Below are 19,323 nucleotides of genomic sequence, written 5' to 3'. Positions count from 1 at the left end.
GGACAGAGAAGGAGAGCAATAAGAAAATAACTGGTCAACATATCTTCAAGTTACTTTTCTGTGTAAGAATTAAGGCAGAGGAAACTTCTTAGTCATGCCAGTTAAAATTGGCCTGATTAGGACACCTGGCTGTTATCTTTGTAATCCTGATTTCTAGGATTGAGATTAGCAGTTTAGTTTCAGTTTGATAGAGTAGACTCCATTTTTTCCCCCAGTGCTGGGGACTGAACCCAGGGGCTTTGCACACACTAGACCAAGTTCTTTACTACTGCGCTCTCAGTCCTCTATTTAGATTTTTAGTCAGGTCTGTTGCAGCCTGGTGCAGGAGCTTAGTCCTGAATAGTGGCCTCCTGTAATTTTTTAAACAATCTATTTATATATTTAAGCATTTTTTCCAGCAGACTTCAAACCGATTTGCACAGGTGAAGCAGGGAATCAAATGACAGACTTTTATTTAGGGATGAACATTATGCATCTATATATGGACATAAGGACAATCAAAAATTCCAAGGAGGATATGTGTGTGTGATGCAAAATAAATCCCCACTAACCTCATTTGTAAGCTTTCAACTGCAACTCCCAAATATAGGATTAAAAACTAGACTGGGGATGTAGCTCAGTGGAGGAACGTGTGCTTAACATGCTTGAGACCGAGTTCCATTCTGCAGTACCGCCAAACACCTCTCACGAGCTCGCGTAGACAGACTAACAGAAAGGCAGGCAGACAGGCAGGCAGACAGACAGCAGACGCATACACGTCGGTTTTGTACAGGCAGACACTACAGCTCCCGGCATGCCCCGGGGCCACACGTGACTGACTACAACTAGAACTACATCTCCCGGCGTGCCTTGGTCTCACGCGCGATTTGTTTCTGCGAGAACTACATCTCCCGACAGGCCGCGGGAAGCAATGAGGATAGAAGGAGTGTCTTACGCAGCTTCCCCGGACTTCCCAGAGGCAGGTCCCACCTTGAAGAGAATGGAGGTGACTGCGGTCGCTCCGAGACCCGACGAGATCCGGCCTCTAAAGCCGTGTCTGCTGCGCCGCAATCAGAGCCGCGAACAGCATGGCGTGGCGGCGTCCAGCCTCGAGGAGCTGAGGAGCAAGGGTTGGCCCGGGGCCCGGACCGGGGCGGGGGACTGGGAGAGCTCCGCGGGTGAGGATGTCCGGTGGAGGCAAGGGACGGTCGGGCAGGGTGGCGAGTATTCTCGCAACTCGGTGGAGCCTTGGGACAGAAGTGTCCCAAGGTATAGCGATTGACATTGCAGACATTTATCTCGTGTGAGACGTTATGGGGGGGAATCGGAAGCAATATGTAAAAGAAGAACGACTCCACTTAGGTGTCTTGCCTGAAACATATTTTGGACCACAAGAAGCCTGGTGTATTTCTGCCTCTCTGGCTCACCAAGGTGGCGCCGGCCCCCAGATGAGCCCACCGAGGAGTGGAGGCGAGTTGCCACGGTCAGCTGCTACTGGTACCTGTGCCAGAAAGAGGGAGCTGCAGATGACAGCTCCTGTAGGGTCCAGGCAATGAACGTGAGCTGATGGAAATTCTGAGCCCGGCCCCAGACTGCTTGAACTTGCACTTAACCGTCTCAAGATGCTTAGTTTTCTCATTAGCAAAGAGGGTGTAGCCCTGTTACAAAAGATTTCTGGTATTCTCAAATGACATAATACATTCAAATGAATACAAGTGTTGGTAGCCCCTAGCAACGAATTATGTAGCCAAAAAATTTCTGCAGTTTTAACGTGCGAACCAATCCTAAACATGATGTCAGCCTGCCTCAAGGTGTACACTGCTTCCTCTGAGTCACACAGCTCCAGCAAATGTCTTGCAGAAGATATGAGACCTAGGAAATATAAATGCTTTGGTGACATGGATTTTTCTTCATAAGGGTTTACATATTCCTTCCTGGCATTAGGTTACTTCGATTTTAGTTCTACTTTCAGGCACTGGACCGATAGCCTTGGCTGAGACTTCTGTTCTCTGTAGCTGGGCCTATACAGGTTTGCTGTTCTATTTTGGTTGATAGACAACATTGCCAAAGGATATTTGTAGTCTCAGCTTTTTCTGTTTAATCCAATCTTGGTATTTAATGCATTGCCATCACTCAGCAGGATGCTACAGACTGGCTCTGGAGAAGGGATCTTGCCCAGTGATGATAAAAATGAAAAGCTACTCATAGAAGCTTCTGCCACTCTTATATTTTCCTTTAAGCTAGAATAGCTATAAAGGAAGATACTGCAAAGAACAAAAAGTATTCTTTCTTTTCTCTCCTTTTTTTTTTGGACACATTTGATACATAGAAGATTTTTTTTTTTTTTTTTTTTGGGCAATGCTAGGAGTCAAACCCACACACAGGAAAATTTTAGATGACCGCTAAATGAATAAATGAAAGAACACATATGTACAAGGAATCAAACCAGACTTGTATTGGTTGGTTGTTCATTCAAGAACAGACTCAATGTCTCCTGGATGGGGTGCAGAGTAACTGAAGGAAACATTTTCAGAAGCCAGACTGGATTTATCCCCCCTCTGCTACTTATTGTGTGATCTTGGACAAGTTACTTAACCTTTCCAAGCCTTGGGTTCATTTTCTGTAAAATGGAAATAATAACAGTACCTACCTTATAGGATTACTACTGATCATGAAAAGCATTTAAAATAATATCAGGCCACATGGTAAGGGTTACTTTAGTGTTAATAGTTATAATCATTATTGTACTTAATATTATCTCAGGAATTCTGCTCAGCTCAGGGGGCATCCATATTGAGAGTACTGGATATAATTTCCTTATGGATATTTTTCAGTTGCCAAATATTTTATTCTTCTCAGCCTGTGACATTCTGGCCATTGACAAGTCCCTGACACCGGTCACTCTGGTCCTAGCAGAAGATGGTACCATAGTGGATGATGACGATTACTTCCTCTGTCTACCTTCCAACACCAAGTTTGTGGCATTGGCCAGTAATGAGAAATGGACATACAGCAATTCAGGTGAGGAACGCTGGCCATGTCTGACATCATCGTAATTGATTTCATTGCACAAGCATCTGATTTCTATTTGGCTGTTTAAGCATTTATGCCACAAATGTTTACCTGAGCGCCTTCTGCATGCCAGACGTGGTGCAAAGTCCTGGGGATAAAGAGGAGCGAGATAGCTGGGCATGTTGGCACTCTCCTGTAATCCCAGTGGCTCAGGAGGCTGAGTTGGGAGGATCGTGAGTTCAAAGCCAGCCTCAGCAACAGTAAGGTGCTAAGCAACTCAGTGAGACCCTGTCTAAATAAAATACAAAGTAGGGCTGGGGATGTGGCTCAGGGATTGAGTGCCTCTGAGTTCAATCCCTGGTACCCATCCCACCCACCCTACTCTGACAAAAAAAAAAAAGAGAGAGAGAGAGAGAAGTGAGATGTAGTTCTCAACTCATTCAGAGTTTCTCAGACTGGAATCAGGCTATCTGGGTCTGAATCCTAGCACTGCCATTTACTAGCCAGGTGATTCTTATTGTCATCGTGATTTCAGCACCTATCTCCTAGGATCATCATAAGGATAATATGGTATCAAACCAAGGCTTCTCAATAATATCATTGACATTTTGAGCCAGAGAATCCTCCATGGTAGAGAGGCTGTTGTGTACATAGTAGAAAGTTTAGCAACGTCTTTGCCGTTTATCACTCAATGTCCCCTGCCTCAGCTTTGACAACCAGACATTGTCAAATGTGTTTAGCTCCTACCTGACACTTGGTAAGGGCTCAATAAATGTTACCTATCACTGTCACCATCATCACTGTAGATGCAAAGGCAACTAACAGAGCTGGGGTGGGTGCCCACGCCTGTAATCCCAGGGACTTGGGAGGCTGAGGCAGGAGGATCACAAGTTCAGGACCAGCCTCAGCAATTTAGTGAGACCCTGTCTGCAAATAAAACAAAAAGGACTGGGATGTAGCCCAGTGCTAAAGCACCCCTGGGTTCAACCCCTGGTCCCTAAAACATAAATAAAAGGCAACTAATATTAGCAACCAAGGATCAAAGAAGTGTCTTCAGAAAAGTCATTGCTACTAAATTGGGGAATCAGCCTTTAGCAATGGCTCTCCAACCACAGTTGTACTTGTGCCCAGGGGCAGCAAGTGATGGCTTGCTCTTTAAGGATGGAACCAGTCCCAGGCAGGGAGAAGTGCTGTTGTGGATGAATGTTTTCCTATACAAAAGCAACAAAATGGAGGTGTGGTAGGCTCCTGGGTCCATGCATGACCATGTATTGGGGTGAAGTGGCCTCTTCCCATAAAAGAATACAGAACATTTCACACAAAAATAAAGAAGGAAAATTTAAGATCCTCGGTGGGGATTGGCTTTCCTGTGAATCCTTGAGAGCAGGTTCTTTCTTCCCCTGTCCTTAGTGGTGGGTGAGAAGGACACACACCTCCTCCAGAGGTCTGTGCTAACAGGCAGGTGGAAACAGAACTTGAAGTAACTCTGACTGGCATTCTCTCTTAAATATCAGATGGAGGCACAGCTTGGATTTCCCAAGAGTCTGTTGATATGGATGAGACAGACAGCGGGGCAGAACTGAGGTGGAAGAATGTGGCCAAGCGGCTGAAACAAGATCTGTCCAGCATTATCCTGCTGTCAGAGGAGGAACTTCAAGTAAGCCCCCTCCACAGCCTCAGCAGCGCCCTCCCAGCCTCTGCAGCCCCCAGCTCCTCCTTAGGTTCCAGGCCTCTTCCCATAATAATTTCATTATTTCTTAATTCTTAACTTTTTTATTTTTTATTTTTTTGCAGTCTTGGAATTGAACCCAGGACTTTCTGCATGCTAGGCAAGCACTCTACCCCCATCAATTTCCTAATTTTTAAGTAATTTTTAAGTAATTATAACTAAGAGTCTTCATTTTATGATGATCACTGACAGTAGTTTTTTTTTTTTTTTTTTTTTTTTTTTTTTTTTTTTTGGCAGTGCTGGGGATCAAACCCAGGGCCTTGTGCTTTCAAGGCAAGCACTCTACCAACTGAGCTATCTCCCCAGTGCCGCCCCCCCCTTTTTTAAGGGTTATTTTTGTTTTTGTTTTGGATTTGGGGTTTTTTTGGGCAGTACTAGAGATTAAACCCCAGGTCTCACACGAGCTAAGGAAGCAGCCTACCTCTGAACTGCATCCCCAGACCTTTTATTTTTAATTTTCGTCTTGAGACAATGCCTCACAAGTTGCCTAGACTGACCTCAAACTTGCAATCCTCCTGCCTCAGCCTGCTGAGTAGCTGAAATTACAGGCCTGCGCCACTATGCCAGCTGAGTAGCTCTTATTCAGCCCATGCATCAATGTCACCTGTGCATTTTTTAAAAATACAGATGTCCAGGCTCCACCCTGCACCCATCTACGTGGCCTGCAGGGGTCAGGGATGTGCTGCTAAGGAATGTAGAGGTGGAGTAGCTGGATTCAGACTCCAGCTGTCTTTTTGACTATGTGGCAGCAGGTTGGCTTCTTCCCTTGCATTTCCTCTCCAGCAAAGTTGGGGGTGGGGGGTATGTTTTCATTTAAAAACTATTGATTGAATCTCTGTCCTGGGTTTTGCCTGGCTCTGAACACTGGGGGTGTGGTACTGAATTGGGGGTGTGGAAGTGACTTTTTGGCTATTTTTAAACTTACATATTTATTTTGAATAAGGAATATGAATATTCATGTTTCAAAATCCAAGAGGTATAGAAAAGTAGATCTACAGGTAGCCAAAAAGTGAAAACCACTCAAACATCCATCAGCTGATGAATGAATAAACAAAATATAGTAAGTCTGTACTGCAGAATATTATTTGGCCATAAAAAGAAACGGAATATTAGCGCATGTTACAACATGGACAAGCCTCGAAACATTACAAGAAGTAAAAGAAGCCAGGCTCAAAGTGATTAGATGTATGTGACATGGCCAGAATGTGCAAATCCATAGAGAAAGAAAGCAGATTGATGCTGGGCTGTGGGCACAGAGGAAGAATAGCAAGTAACTGCTAATGGGTTTCTTTTTAGGGTGGTAAAAAAAAAATGCATGTGTGTTTTTGTTTAGGGCTGGGGACTGAACCCAGGGTTTCACACATGCTAAGCACATGCTCTACAACCGAGCTACACTTCAAGCTGGTGGTGGGAACATTGTAAAATTGATTGTAGTGTGGTTACATAACACTATGATCATACTAAATCTATTATATTTTATACTGAAACCCATTAAATGAATGAATCATATGGTATATGAATTACATTTCAGTAAAGATGTTGAACAAAAAGGACTCACAAACCAAGTTGATGCTGCACACCTCTCATCCCAGCAACTTGATAGGCTGAGGCAGGAGGATCTCAAGTTCAAGGCCTCAGCAATTCGGCAAGACTTTGTCGCAAAATTAAAAAAAAAGGACTGGAGATTTAAAAATTAAAAAAGACTGGAGATGTAACTCAGTGGTAAAGTGCCCCTGGCTTCAATTCCTAGTACCAACAAAAGCAAAATCAACAAAAACAGCTTGCTGCACGAGCTGAGCAGAGGCGCGCATCCGAGTCCCAAGATGTCAGTCTCCGAGGCCCTTCCTGAAGGCAAGGACCAGAAGCATCCCCACAGGAAGCGAACAATGTTCACCGAGAAACAGCTACAAGATCTGACCCTCCTTTTCAACAAGAACCCATACCCAGATCCCAGCCTGAAGAGAGAAATGGCTTCGAAAATGAACTTAGACCCAACAGTCCTGCAGGTTTGGTTCAAAAACCACAGAGCAAAACTCAAGAAAGAAAAGCGTAACGTCCAGCAAAACCAGGAAGCCCCGCAACAGCCGCCGTTGGCGGAGCCAGCAGCCAAGGCCAGGCCGGCCTGGAGCAGCGCAGACACGGCCCTCAGGGCGCCGGGCGCCCGCCCCTCGGTCCCAGTCTACACAAACCGCCAGGCGCCCTCCTTCCAGCTCAGCGTATGCCCCCCTTTCAAGGTGCACACAGGCCACCCCGGGAGCCACAAAATGGTCCACTTTGGCTGCTGCCAGGACCCCACCGTGTACTGCCTCCACCCGATTTCAGCGCCTCCAGGGTGCTCCCCAGGCCGCGCGACGGCCCGTCTGCACCCCGAGGGGCCAGGGAGAGAGTGAGCTGCACACAGGTGCCGGCCCGCGTGACCATCTGAGGAGCTCTGCGAACACGGGATGCTGTCCAGCAATGGGGAAGAAGGAGGGACACAGCGGCCCGGTGCGTCCCAAGCCCCACGTGGAGAACGACTGAGCTGAGCAGGTCACCAAGAAGGCAGTGGGTTCCGGCATTCTGAGCAATTCGGATTTTGGTCTTTTAATGGCAATTGAACCTGGGGGCCCTCACCACTGAGCCACATCCCCCCTCCTTTTTTATATAGTTGCTATTTAGAGACATGGCCCTGCTAAATTGCTGAAGCTGTTCTTGAATTTGCAATCCTCCTGCCTCAGCCTCTAGGCTGCTAGGATTACAGGCCTGCAAGAAGTCTCCTAGCTCCATTTGGGATTTTTAATGGACCAACAAGTGAGTTCTAAATCACCATTTACTGCCATGTGTAGTGGCACCTGACCCAGCCTTAAGCAACTTAGACTTTCTAAAAGTAAAAAGGACTGGGGAAGTGGTTCAATGGCTAAGCACCCCCTGAGTTCAATTCCAGTACCAAAAAAAATGAATACATAAATAAAATTAATAAGAATCATTTACTATTAAAAAAAAAAAAAAAAAAAAAACAAAGCTCCCACACCTCGGACACTTGGATTGCATCAGTCTTGCAAGAGGCATACCAAGGTCATTTTGCACAGTCACTTATCTGTAAAATAAACGTACAGGTGTAACTGCTAAATTAAAGGGTACATGCATTGGATAAACATTGGCAGGTTCCCAAGAGGTGACAATTAAACCGAAAGCTACAGGGCAAGATGGAGCTGCATGGGAAGTTTGGAGCCAGTGTTCCAAGTTAGGGAAATCAGGAGCCTTCTTTATTATTTTTTTTTTTTTTTTTTTTAATTTTATTTTTTTTTTTATTGTAAACAAATGGGATACATGTTGTTTCTCTGTTTGTACATGGCGTAAAGGCATACCATTTGTGTAATCATAAATTTACATAGAGCAATGTTGTTTGATTCATTCTGTTATTTTTTTCCCTTCCCCCCACCCCTCCCACCCCTCTTTACCCTCTATACAGTAGTTCCTTCCTCTATACTTGCCCCCCTCCCTAACCCTAACTCTAACCCTTCCCTCCCCCCCATTATGTGTCAACCTCCACTTATTAGCGATATCATTCGTCCTTTGGCTTTTTGAGATTGGTTTATCTCACTTAGCATGATATTCTCCAATTTCATCCATTTGCCTGCAAATGTCATAATTTTATCATTCTTTATGGCTGAGTAATATTCCATAGTATATATATACCACAGTTTCTTTATCCACTCATCAATTGAAGGGCATCTAGGTTGGTTCCACAGTCTGGCTATTGTGAATTGAGCAGCTATGAACATTGATGTGGCTGTATTTCTGTAGTATGCAGATTTTAAGTCCTTTGGGTATAGGCCAAGGAGTGGGATAGCTGGGTCAAATGGTGGTTCCATTCCAAGTTTTCTAAGGAATCTCCACACTGCTTTCCATAGCGGCTGCACTAATTTGCAGCCCCACCAGCAGTGTATGAGTGTACCTTTCTCCCCACATCCTCTCCAACACCTGTTGTTGCTCGTATTCTTGATAATCGCCATTCTAATTGGGGTGAGATGGAACCTTAGGGTGGTTTTGATTTGCATTTCTCTTATTACTAGAGATGTATTATTTTTTTTAACAAACAGAAAGGACAGGCATGGAGTGCACACCTATAATCCCAGCTACTCTGGAGACTGAGATAGGAAGATCCAAGTTCAAAGCTAGCCTCAGAGGCTAGGGTTGTGGCTCCATGGTGGAGCACATGCCTGGCACAGGTGGGTCACAGGTGGAGCACTGGGTTCAATCCTCAGCACCACAGAAAAATAAATGAAATGAAAGTATTGTGTCCATCTACAACTTAAAAAAAAAAAAAAAAAAAAAAGCTAGCCTCAGCAATGGAAAATGGGCTGGCACTCGCTTAGAATATGTGAAGCCCTGGGTTGGATCTCCAGTACTACAATAAAAAAGAAAAGAACCAGGCATAGTGGCACATGCCTGTAATCCCAGCAACTAGGGAGGCTGAGGCAGGAAGATTGCAAATTCAAAGCCAGCCTCAACAACTTAGCAAGGCCCTAAGCAACCTAGCAAGATCCTGTCTCAAAATAAAATATCGGGAAAAAAAAAAAAGGGCTGGGGATGTGGCTCAGTGGTTAAGCACCCCTGAGTTCAGTCCCTGGTACCAAAAAAAAAAAAAAAAAAGAGAGAGAGAAAGTGATCATGAGCTTCCTTCCCACCTCAACAGACTAGCATACCTCAGTGGATCCTTTGGGGAGCACCATCAGCCTTACCTAAATAGAGACATCAGATTGTGAGTTGCTAGTCAGAGCCTTGGCCCTGAGGGAAGCTTAGGATACTCAAAAAATAAAAAAATAAAGTCTTTTCCTCAGAGAGGCCCTTCCCAATCTAGGACTCAGGAAATACAGGCTGTCTATTTTGTTTATTGAGCTTCACACTAGGGCTAAAACACAGCTGACTTGAGAGCCACTGCCCAAATGTTAGCAGTTTGATCTTTTTCTTTTAAAGTGCATTTTTAATCTATTGCTGTATATCCCCAAAAAACTGAACCTTCTTAGGATTATCTCTGGGGGCTTGGGAGATAGCTCAGTTGGTAGAGTGCTTGCCTCGCAAGCACAAGGCCTTGGGTTCAATCCCCAGCACCACAAAAAAAAAAAAAAAAAAAAAAAAAAAAAAAAATTATCCCTGGGCAGGGGCTGTAGTTCAGTGGCATTTACCTAGCATCTAGCATAGGCCTTACCTGGGGTTCCATCCCCAGTACTGGAAAAAAAAATTATCCTTCTCGCAGATTTAGGATATAACAATTGAGATCTTGCTTAGTTCACAAATCAAACATGTTATTTAAAAGCTGAGTATAACCTGTGTGGTGGTGCATGCCTGTAAATCCAGTGGCTTGGGAGGCTGAGGCAGGAGGATCACAAATTCAAGGCCAGCCTTAGCAATTTAGCCAGGCCCTAAGCAACTTAATAAGACCCTGTCTAAAAATAAAAATTAGAAAAAGCTGGGGACTTAGCTCAGTGGTAAAGCACCCCTGGGTTCAATTTCAATCCTAGTACCTAAAAACAAACAAACAAACAAACAAAAAACCAAAGCTGAGTATAGCCAGGTGTGGTAACACATGCCTATAATCCCAGCAATTCAGGAGGCCAAAGCACGAGGATTACAAGTTCACAGCCAGCCTCAATAACTTAGCAAGAACCTGTTTCAAAATAAAAAATATAAATAAAGGATTGGGAATGTAGCTCAGTGGTAAAGTGCCGCCTGGTTCAATTCCAGGCACCAGTAAATACATAAAAGCTAAGTATAGATTACCGTTTTAAAATGGCATCTTTTAAAACAATGAACAAGTTGGATGTGGTGGCACACACCTGTAATCCGAGTGACTTGAGAGGCTGAGGTAAGAGGATTACAGGTTTGAGACCAGCCTCAGCAACTTGGCGAGATCCTGTCTCAAAAAATAAAAAGGGTGGGGATATAGCTTAGGGATTGAGCATCCCCAGTAACCCCTGCCCCCCAAAAAAAACAAACAACAACAAAAAAAAAAAACACTTAAAACTATGAACAAATGTAGTGAAAAGTATTTAAGGTTAAAATCATGAGAGGAACTTTTGCTTAAAACAGCGTCACGTTGATTCATTATATAAATGATCAGACATGTATTTATATTCTGTACAGTGGGCTTCTAAATGTTGGGGTTTGGTTTTTTAAACATTTTTAATTACAAATGGACACATACCTTTATTTATTTATTTATTTTTACGTGGTGCTGAGGACAGAACCCGTACCTCAGATGCGCCAGGCAAGCGCTCCACCACTGAGCCCCGACCCCAGCACCTGGTTTTGTTTTTAATGAGGCACCAAGGCCTCGCCTTCCCAGTGTCCACACTGGGAGGGTACTGGAAGCCTCACAGGCCCCTCTCTTGACCCTCAGCCCACCACGATAGGAACTTTGGGGAAAACTGAAATGGGTTCTGCGATGGATGTGTCTGAGAGAGAACACCAGGTTTCGAAGGTAGTTTGCAGTTTCTCAGAGTTTGTGTTTGTCCCTTAGGTGCTTATCGATGTTCCGTGTTCAGACCTGGCTCAGGAGCTCTGCCAAAGTTGTGCTGCTGTCCAGGGGCTCCAGAACACACTCCAGCAGGTGCTGGACCAGAGAGAGGAAGCCCGTCAGTCCAGGCAGCTCCTGGAGCTTTATCTCCAGGCTTTGGAGAAGGAGGGCGGCATCTTGTCAAAGCAGGAAGGTAGGACTCTGCTGGGGGTTACCCTGAGCGCTCAGGAGCCTTTCCTCGAGAAAGGACCCACTTGCAGGCAGCCAGGAACACTTAGAATGACGTTTCTCTTACCCAGCAGTCACTCTACCTGGGAGGCTGGCTGTGTGATTGCGCGTTGTGCTCATCTCTCTCACATCTGCTTTGCAGAGTCCAAAGCTGCCCTCAGTGAAGATGTGGACGCAGTCGACACAGCTGTCAGCACAGAGATCGCCTCAGAAATCTCACTTAGGGGCCAGCTTCTGACCGTGCTGAAAGAGAAGCCTGCGCCTGAGCTGAGCTTGTCTAGTCAGGATCTGGAGGTGGGCGAGACCCAGGGGCACTGAGCTCAGGGAAGGACCCGCTCTGGAGAAGTAGGAAGACTGTGGAGGCGTGTGTGGGGTTTCTGTTCACCTCTGCGGAGGCTGACACTTAACTGCCAGTTTGCCTATCATATGCCAAAGCATGTACTAACACGAGGAGGGCTTTAAAGAGAAGACGTGCACGTCCTCAGATCATCAAACGTCATTCTCTGGTCCAGGATTGTAATGAAATGACTAAAGCTGACAGGGACAGAAAGCAGGGCTCGAGATGGCTTCCAGTTCAGTCCCGAGACCCATAAAATAGCACGTGAGAAAGCAGAATTGTCAGCCATCTAGAGCCAGGCACCTAGGAGCTGAACAAAGGAAGCCCATCAGGGTGGGTGCTACTCCTGGTCCTCTGTCCTTGTCCCAAGTGCCTCCCTGTTGTAGACAGAAGGGAAGGAAGTCTTGTTGGCAGGAGCGTGGCTCAATTTCCTGGTCGAGTTGAATGGTAGGAGAAGGCACAGGAGGATTTACAGTGAAAGAAAACTGGCGTTTCAGCATAAAGACAGAACACCTGAGCCGATGTTGCCTGATCTTACTCCCCTAGAGAAAATCCCGAAAGCTCAGACGAGGCACACAGGAGTGGTTCTCAGTGGCTCTCATTCTTACTGCAGTTGGTTACCAGGGAGGACCCCAGAGCGCTGGCAGTTGTCTTGAACTGGGACATAAAGAAGGCAGAAATGGTTCAACGGGCCTGTGACCAGGAGCTCACCCTGCGCCTGCAGCAGGTGCAGAGCTGGTGCTCTCTCAGGAATCTTTCAGCGAGGAGGAATCCCCCGCCTGAAGAGCCGCAGAGTCCTAAAAGAGCCAAGCGCGACCCCACGTAGCCCAGCCGGAAACACGGAGGAAGCCCGCAGCCTTGGCTCGTCACCAGTGAGATCCTTCAGCCTGACCTCCTTATTGCCTGCGTCCTGCTCTGCCCGCTGCCTTCATGCATGCCCTCCTGGCCGGGCTGGACACTGGCTTATGCCCACTCCAGAAAAGTGAGCCAGGTCTCTGCACTTGCCCTTCTGCTCTTGAACCACCCGGCCTCCTCTGAGCACATGCACTCATGTGCTCCGTTTAAAAGTACTTGTCAGGGCTGGGGGTGTGGCCTCTGTAAGGCCCTGGGTTCCATCCCCAGCACCCCAAACAGGAAGTAAATAAAGTGCTTGTCAAGGGCAGTGAAAAGAACTGTCATGTCTGGGACTCACTATCCCTGTTCCACAGATTCGACTGCAGAATTTTAGACATAACAGTAGAGGTGACTAATGGACTATTGATTATGGCCACAGACTTGTCCCTCAAATTAATGAATTTTTGTTTGTTTGTTAAAAGGCACATATTAAGTATGCAGACCACAGGGACATAGAGTCTGATTCACCAGTTCTAATATCTAACTCAGTATTGTGAAATTATATGTGTTACCACTGTGAAACTCTTTTCATTTTCTAATATGTTTTATCAGCAGGGGGTATAAAAGGCCATTAAAGTGATTTCTAGGCAATATGGCTCCAAGTCTCTCTGGGAGCAGCATATTCTGGTTTATATTCTTCCTGTTTCTGTACAAACTTGCTCTGCAGGTCTGTAATCTATAATACAGTCTCCTTGTTGGAAAAGGATGGTGCATTATCGTGGACTTATTTGACTCTTAATGCATGCCTAGAGGAAAACGGTGCCACCGAGCAATGTGCTTCACGTGTTTTGTTTGTGTTTTTGGTGGCAGGACTTGAACCCAGCACCCACCTGTGCTAATGCTCAGCACATCTCTATCCCCAGCCCCATGCTGGCTGGTTACTGAGCAGAGAAAGGTGACATTAGGTCATGGGGTGAAGGTGAGGTAAAATGAAATTGTCTTCTCCTAGGATCTTGGGCGGAGGGGCGGGGGTGGCGCGTAGACCTCTTCAGCACTTTTTTTGGTACTGGAGATTGAACCCAGGGGTGCTTTACCGCTGAGTCACATCCCCATCACATCCCCAGCCTTTTTTTTTTTTTTTTCAATTTTTAGTTGTTGATGGACCTTTATTTTATTTATTTATATGTGGTGCTGAGGATGGAACCCAGGGCCTCACACATCCTAGGGAAGTGCTCTGCCACTGAGCCCCAGCCTCAGCTCCTCCCCAGCCCTTTTTATTTTTTATTTTGAGACAGGGTCTCACTGAGGCCGACCTTGAACTTGTAACTCTCTTGCCTCAGCCTTCTGAGTTGCTGGGGTCACAGGCACGGGCCACCTTCTTCCTCATGCTTTACATCAGTGGCTCTCACTCAGCCCCAACGTTTCCCTTTTTACAGCTTATTTTGTAATATCTCCCTGAATTTTCCTTAAATAAAAGCTATAGCTGAAAACCTAAAACATTAATCTTTTTTTAATATATCTTTTTATGTCTTAATATGTCTTTTTATGTCTTTTTTGTTTTATTCATTTATATGAGGTGCTGAGAATCAAACCCAGTGACTCACACATGCCAGGCAAGCACTGAACCACAACCCCCAGTCCCCTAAAGTATTCATCTTCACACAAGAATAATATTTCAGAAGATGCAAAAGGAAAATAACTTGCAGTAAAATAGCATGTGCTTCGCTGTCTGAATGTGACCAAAAGCACCTCAAGTGTCTTTACATGCCTTTACTTCCACATTGAATTACTGACTTTTTTTTTTTTTTTCTCCTGTTACTGGGGGATTGAACTCAGGGTGCTTTCCCACTGACTGACAGTCTCAACCCTTTTTATTATGTCTTATTTTCAGACAGTCTCGGTAAGTCATCCAGACTGGCCTTGAACTTGTGAACTTGAACTTCTGTGACGACCTCCTGAATCACTGGAATTACAGGCAGCTAGGCCACCATGCCTAGTTGAATTACCAAGAATTTGACAAAGGCAGAAAGGCAAAATGTGTTGTGATGGTCAATCAAATATCACAAGCAGCACTTGGTAATGAGATTTCCCAAAAGAAAGCAATGAACAAAAAATAACACGTCTATCCTTGAGTTACAAGGTAGCTACTACATTCCTAGAAAACCCAAAGTATAGGAAAACTGCAAAAAAGCCTATTCATATATAAAACAGAATTAGGTTTCAGACTAATTTTGGGAGGTTTTCATTCATATCAATGTCCAATACGACATCCAGAATCCATGCAGGATGTGGGACCACTTTGTCCTTTGTATTGCAGGAAAACAAATATCCCCCCACATGTACTCAGAGCCAGAAGTGATCTCATCAGCGAGACAACTAAAAGCATCTGCATGCTCCCAGATGGCCCTGGAGGGGCAGGGATGCCCACTGAGGACTTTTCTAGCAATTTCTAGTCTGCTGTGTCTTAGCACTTAGCACCCTGGAGCCTCACAAGACTGGATGAATAAGCAGTGTGTAACTTGTGTTATTCTGTACGCGAGCAAAGGGGCTCAGTGAGGTTCGGTGACTTGCCTCAGAGGACTGGGATTCAAAGGCAGGTGTTCCGGTTGTAATGCTAGCACTCTTGCGGCTTCTCTGTATGTTTTAGGTCTGCGCATGCTTTTCTAGTCTACATCCAGAACACTGGGTTTGTTACACCTGTGTGGTAAGCTGGAGTTGGCTCAACTGGGAAAAGCCTAATACGTCTGTGACCTAACTGCCAACACACAAAGCCTTCATACTGGTGGTAGCATAGCGGTACGTGAGTTCAGTGAATACTGAACAATTTGCACAATAGTAAGCGTATGAAAATGGAGAAAGATGCCTCTATTCATCAATTATATAGACGCTCCCATCTTTGGCCTTCCAGAAGAAAAATGTCTGTTTCTGTCAGCGGGTCTGTAGGGCAAAGACCTCAGTCTGCAAACCAACCCAGATGTGCAGCGAGAGCTGTTACAAACCCCTTAGATGGCCCCGGCACCACTCACCTTCCCTACACCACCGTGCCTCCAGGCCTTCTAGAACACACGTAGCAGCACAGCAGTATGTCTGAAAATAGGAGTGAGTGGGGCCTGCCTCTTCTGGTAGGAGAAAAGAATGTCAAAGAAAGCAGCTGGGACTAATGAACTCTCCATTAGCCATATTCCATTCTTTGAACTTGAGTCAAATGTCGGTCCCCATTAGGCAATTGGCTTTGACAAGAGCTGTGCTAATTACCACTTAGCAACCTTTAATTTCTGGGTAAAAGCAAGAGGAAAAAAACTAATGGATTTTTCATTTTCCAGAGAGAAAGGAATAAAATAATAGTAGTCTGTTAAAAAAAAAAAAAAAACTGTGTTAATTACAAGAATGATTAATGCACCTTTACTCACCAGATTGTTTAGCTGCTTAATTTCCTAATTAGCTGTTCAATTCATTTTCCTTCAGTTTGTCTCTCTCCATTTTCTTTGAGGGGGGAGACACTGGGGACTGAGCCCATGGGCGCTATCCCTCTGAGCTACACCTCAGTCCTTTATTTGTTTTAATTTTGAGACAGGGTCTTGTTAAGTTATTGAAGATCTCGCAAAATTGCTGAGGCTGGCCTCAAACATAGTAATCCTCCTGCCTCAGGCTTAACTGGGATTATAGGATTGCACCACCATGACTGTCTGGTTTTTCATTTTGAGACAAGGTCTTGCTAAATTGCCCAAACCGGCCTCCAACTTGTGATCCTCCTGCCTCAGCTTCCTGACTGAGTAGCTGGGTACGCTAGAGTATTTTGGTTAGGTTTTTGCTTCTTGAAGTCTTGTAAGACTCTTGGACGTGATGTATCCGAACACCCGTCCACGGCTCGAGTTCTCTACACAGCTTATGTGCTGAGTCCTCCAACTTGTTTGAAAGCAAGAGGCTCGCTGCCCTGCAGACACACTGCACCCCAGATTATGGAACTTCAAATTTGCCTATTTGCTTGAAGGAGATCAGACAACACTTGTGCAGTTCCACAGAGTAATACAAAGAGACTGAATTGTCTTCGATATTTTTCAATACCATGCTATAAGAACTGTCCCCCAAAATTTCTAGCTTTTTCTCCAGCATATATTTTAATAAAACGAACACATGTATTTTTAATCACTTAAGTACATAATTAAAATGCAAAATGGTAGAAAGTGTGCCTAGCATGTAGAAAGCTAAAGGTTTAATCCCTAGCACCAAAAAAGAAAGAAAAAGCAAGCTGGGAGGATAAGTTACTGTTTTGATTAGCTGTGGAAGTTGGAAATAGTGGGCTGGACTTTGCCTCTTCCTTTCTAGTCTAAAAACAAAAATTTCCTTCTGGTGTGATGTAAATGATTTTTTCCTTTTCCAATTTGTTAAAAATGGAATCACTATTGCTGTGCAAGAGCCTACTGATGTTAAGATGTGGGTCATCTGCCAGGCATGGTGGCCACATACCTGTTATCTTAGTGGCCTAGGAGGCTGAGGCAGGAGGATCGTGAGTTCAAAGCCAGTCTCAGCAAAAGTGAGATGCTAAGCAAGTCAGTGAGACCCTGTCTCTAAATAAATAAATAAAATAATAATAATTATAAAAACAATAATAAAGAAAGGGCTGGGGATGTGGCTCAGAGCTTAAACCTCCCTGGGTTCAATACAAAAAAAAAATGTGGGTCATCCATCAGCAGGCACTCTTCCACCCAGGTTTGGTTTGGTTTTGGTACTAGAGATTAAACCCAGGGTGCTTTACTGCTGAGCTACATCCCCTGCCCTGACTCTGTCTAAGTTCCTTAGGGCCTCGCTAAATTGCTGAGGCTGGCCTTGAATTTGTGATCCTCCTGTCTCATCCTCCAAGCTGCACAGATTACAATTGTGTGCATCACTAAGCTGGGCTCAAATCAGGTTTTAAAGTATCTTCCCTGAGCTTACTGATCTGAGTGTATGAAAGCTGAACATTGTGAGGAGTTCTGGGGAATACTTACCAACTCAGTTTTTCCTCAGAAGCTAAGGATCTATTCTGGTGCCAAATACCAGAAATAATAATGAGTGGTGAATTTGAAGCTGTTTAGTTACTGATGACCCAGGACCGCACTAAACTACAGAAAGGTAGCTTTAAGAGAAGCCTGCCAAAAACTTGATTTAACCTTAATTTATTAATCATAAGCATTTTAATCTAGTTTTAACATGCAGTCCATACCAGCAAGCATTTTACGAAGTTCCCTGTACTTGTTGGATTTCTTGATGGTACCATCAAGAGTCTCATCTCATTATTCTCAGATACTTAGTTAAAAGGTAAAAAAAATCCAGAGAACAGTGTCTCCTGTCTGTAATCCCAGCAACTCAGGAGGCTGAGGCAGGAGGATCATAAGTTTGAGGCCAGCCTCAGCAATTTAACAAGACTCTGAGTAACTTTGGAAGACCCTTTCTCAAAATAAAAAATTAGAAGGGCTGGGGATGTAGCTCAGAGGTAAAACGCCTCTGGGTTCAATCCCTAATACCAAAAAATAAAAATAAAGAAAGAACTAGAAAAATTATTTTTAAAAATGATAAAAAAAAATACCCAGTCTTAAGGATTGTGCAGCAGGAAGGGCCCCATTTGAAACTGGAAAACAATGAGTATGCTCTTCTTTTAGAAAAATCTTAAGAGACCAAGTTCTGGAGGTTAACTGGCCTTTGAGGCAGGCGTCTTCCACCAGAGCACTGACCCAATTATGGCTCTCTTGAAGCTGCTGTGCTTGGAAATGTAAAGGCTATTAAGTCTCTTCCCTCACATTAGACTTTATTCAGCTAGTAATTATGAATATGAGTTCAGCTCTGTGGAAACAGAATGGAATGGTCAGCAGTCGTACTTAGAGAGTCTGCTCCCTAGTGTCCAGAGAACAGGATAATATTCCAGTGTCCTCCAGCCAGGCTTGGCTAGTTTTCATAACATTAGGCCTCAGAAACTTTACAAACTCGGGGTGTGGATCTCTAAGCTTTGGAGTTTAGCATCTGGGGACCGGAGCCCAATCTGCACCCCCGACCTGCCGCCATGCCCTTCTTGAATAGTCTGCCGTACAGTTTAGCATCTAAACCTTCACAGTGGACGTTTCCCTAGTCTACATCTCAAGAGTCATAAACATGTGTATGGGAGAGAGGATTTCTCGGCTACGAAGGAGAACTAACGGGGACCAGGGCTTTGAAACCGAGACTTGTTCACCCCTAACTTCACTGAGCAGAATGAGATTCTGCTCAGTCAGGACTTGGTTGCTCTGTGTTACGTCACAAGAAACAGAATTCAACCTCCTTTAATCATCATTCTCTGGAAACCACTGACGAGTGGGGAAACCAGTGTGATGGTCATACACAAAGCACATGTTTGTCACTGAACAAAGCCTGACAACAGACTGTGGAGGTCCAGTCTTATGACTCCAGGCACTAGAGCCAGGTGTGGTGGTCATGCCTGTCATCCCAGGCCAGCCTCAGCAACTCAGCAAGACCCTGTCTTAAAATAGAAAATCAAAAGGGCTGAGGATGCAGCTCAGTGGTAAAAGCTCCTGGGTTCAATCCTCAGAAAAAGGAGAGGAGGGGGAGCGCAGGGGAGGGCAGGGGAGCGCAGGGGAGGGCAGGGGAGCGCAGGGGAGGGCAGGGGAGGGCAGGGGAGCGCAGGGGAGGGCAGGGGAGGGCAGGGGAGGGCAGGGGAGGGCAGGGGAGGGCAGG

General features: G+C 45.0%; 1 protein-coding gene across 1 annotated transcript; it reads left to right on the top strand.

Moving 5' to 3' along the window:
* Positions 1-894: 894 nt before the first annotated feature.
* On the top strand, positions 895-12,872 carry DFFA (DNA fragmentation factor subunit alpha). The gene is made up of 6 exons (XM_079143232.1): positions 895-1,109; positions 2,839-3,000; positions 4,506-4,648; positions 11,223-11,412; positions 11,590-11,741; positions 12,398-12,872. Exons 1-6 carry the CDS (start codon positions 911-913, stop codon positions 12,608-12,610), a joined length of 1,059 nt encoding a protein of 352 aa, XP_078999358.1. The 5' UTR covers positions 895-910; the 3' UTR covers positions 12,611-12,872.
* The last annotated feature ends 6,451 nt before the right edge of the window (positions 12,873-19,323 follow it).

The sequence above is a fragment of the Sciurus vulgaris genome (assembly GCF_902686455.1).
Source record: "Sciurus vulgaris genome assembly, chromosome: 1".
Lineage (NCBI taxonomy): Eukaryota > Metazoa > Chordata > Mammalia > Rodentia > Sciuridae > Sciurus > Sciurus vulgaris.
Note: the sequence above shows the minus strand (reverse complement) of the source record. Positions and strands in the feature narration are given on the sequence as shown.

Bases quoted from the DNA above. Each gene is read 5' to 3' on its own strand.
- DFFA (XM_079143232.1), top strand. From the start codon at position 911: ATGAGGATAGAAGGAGTGTCTTACGCAGCTTCCCCGGACTTCCCAGAG. The intron at 1,110-2,838 runs GTTGGCCCGGGG...TATTCTTCTCAG, and splicing joins CGAGGAGCTGAGGAGCAAGG to CCTGTGACATTCTGGCCATT. The intron at 11,413-11,589 runs GTAGGACTCTGC...TCTGCTTTGCAG, and splicing joins CATCTTGTCAAAGCAGGAAG to AGTCCAAAGCTGCCCTCAGT.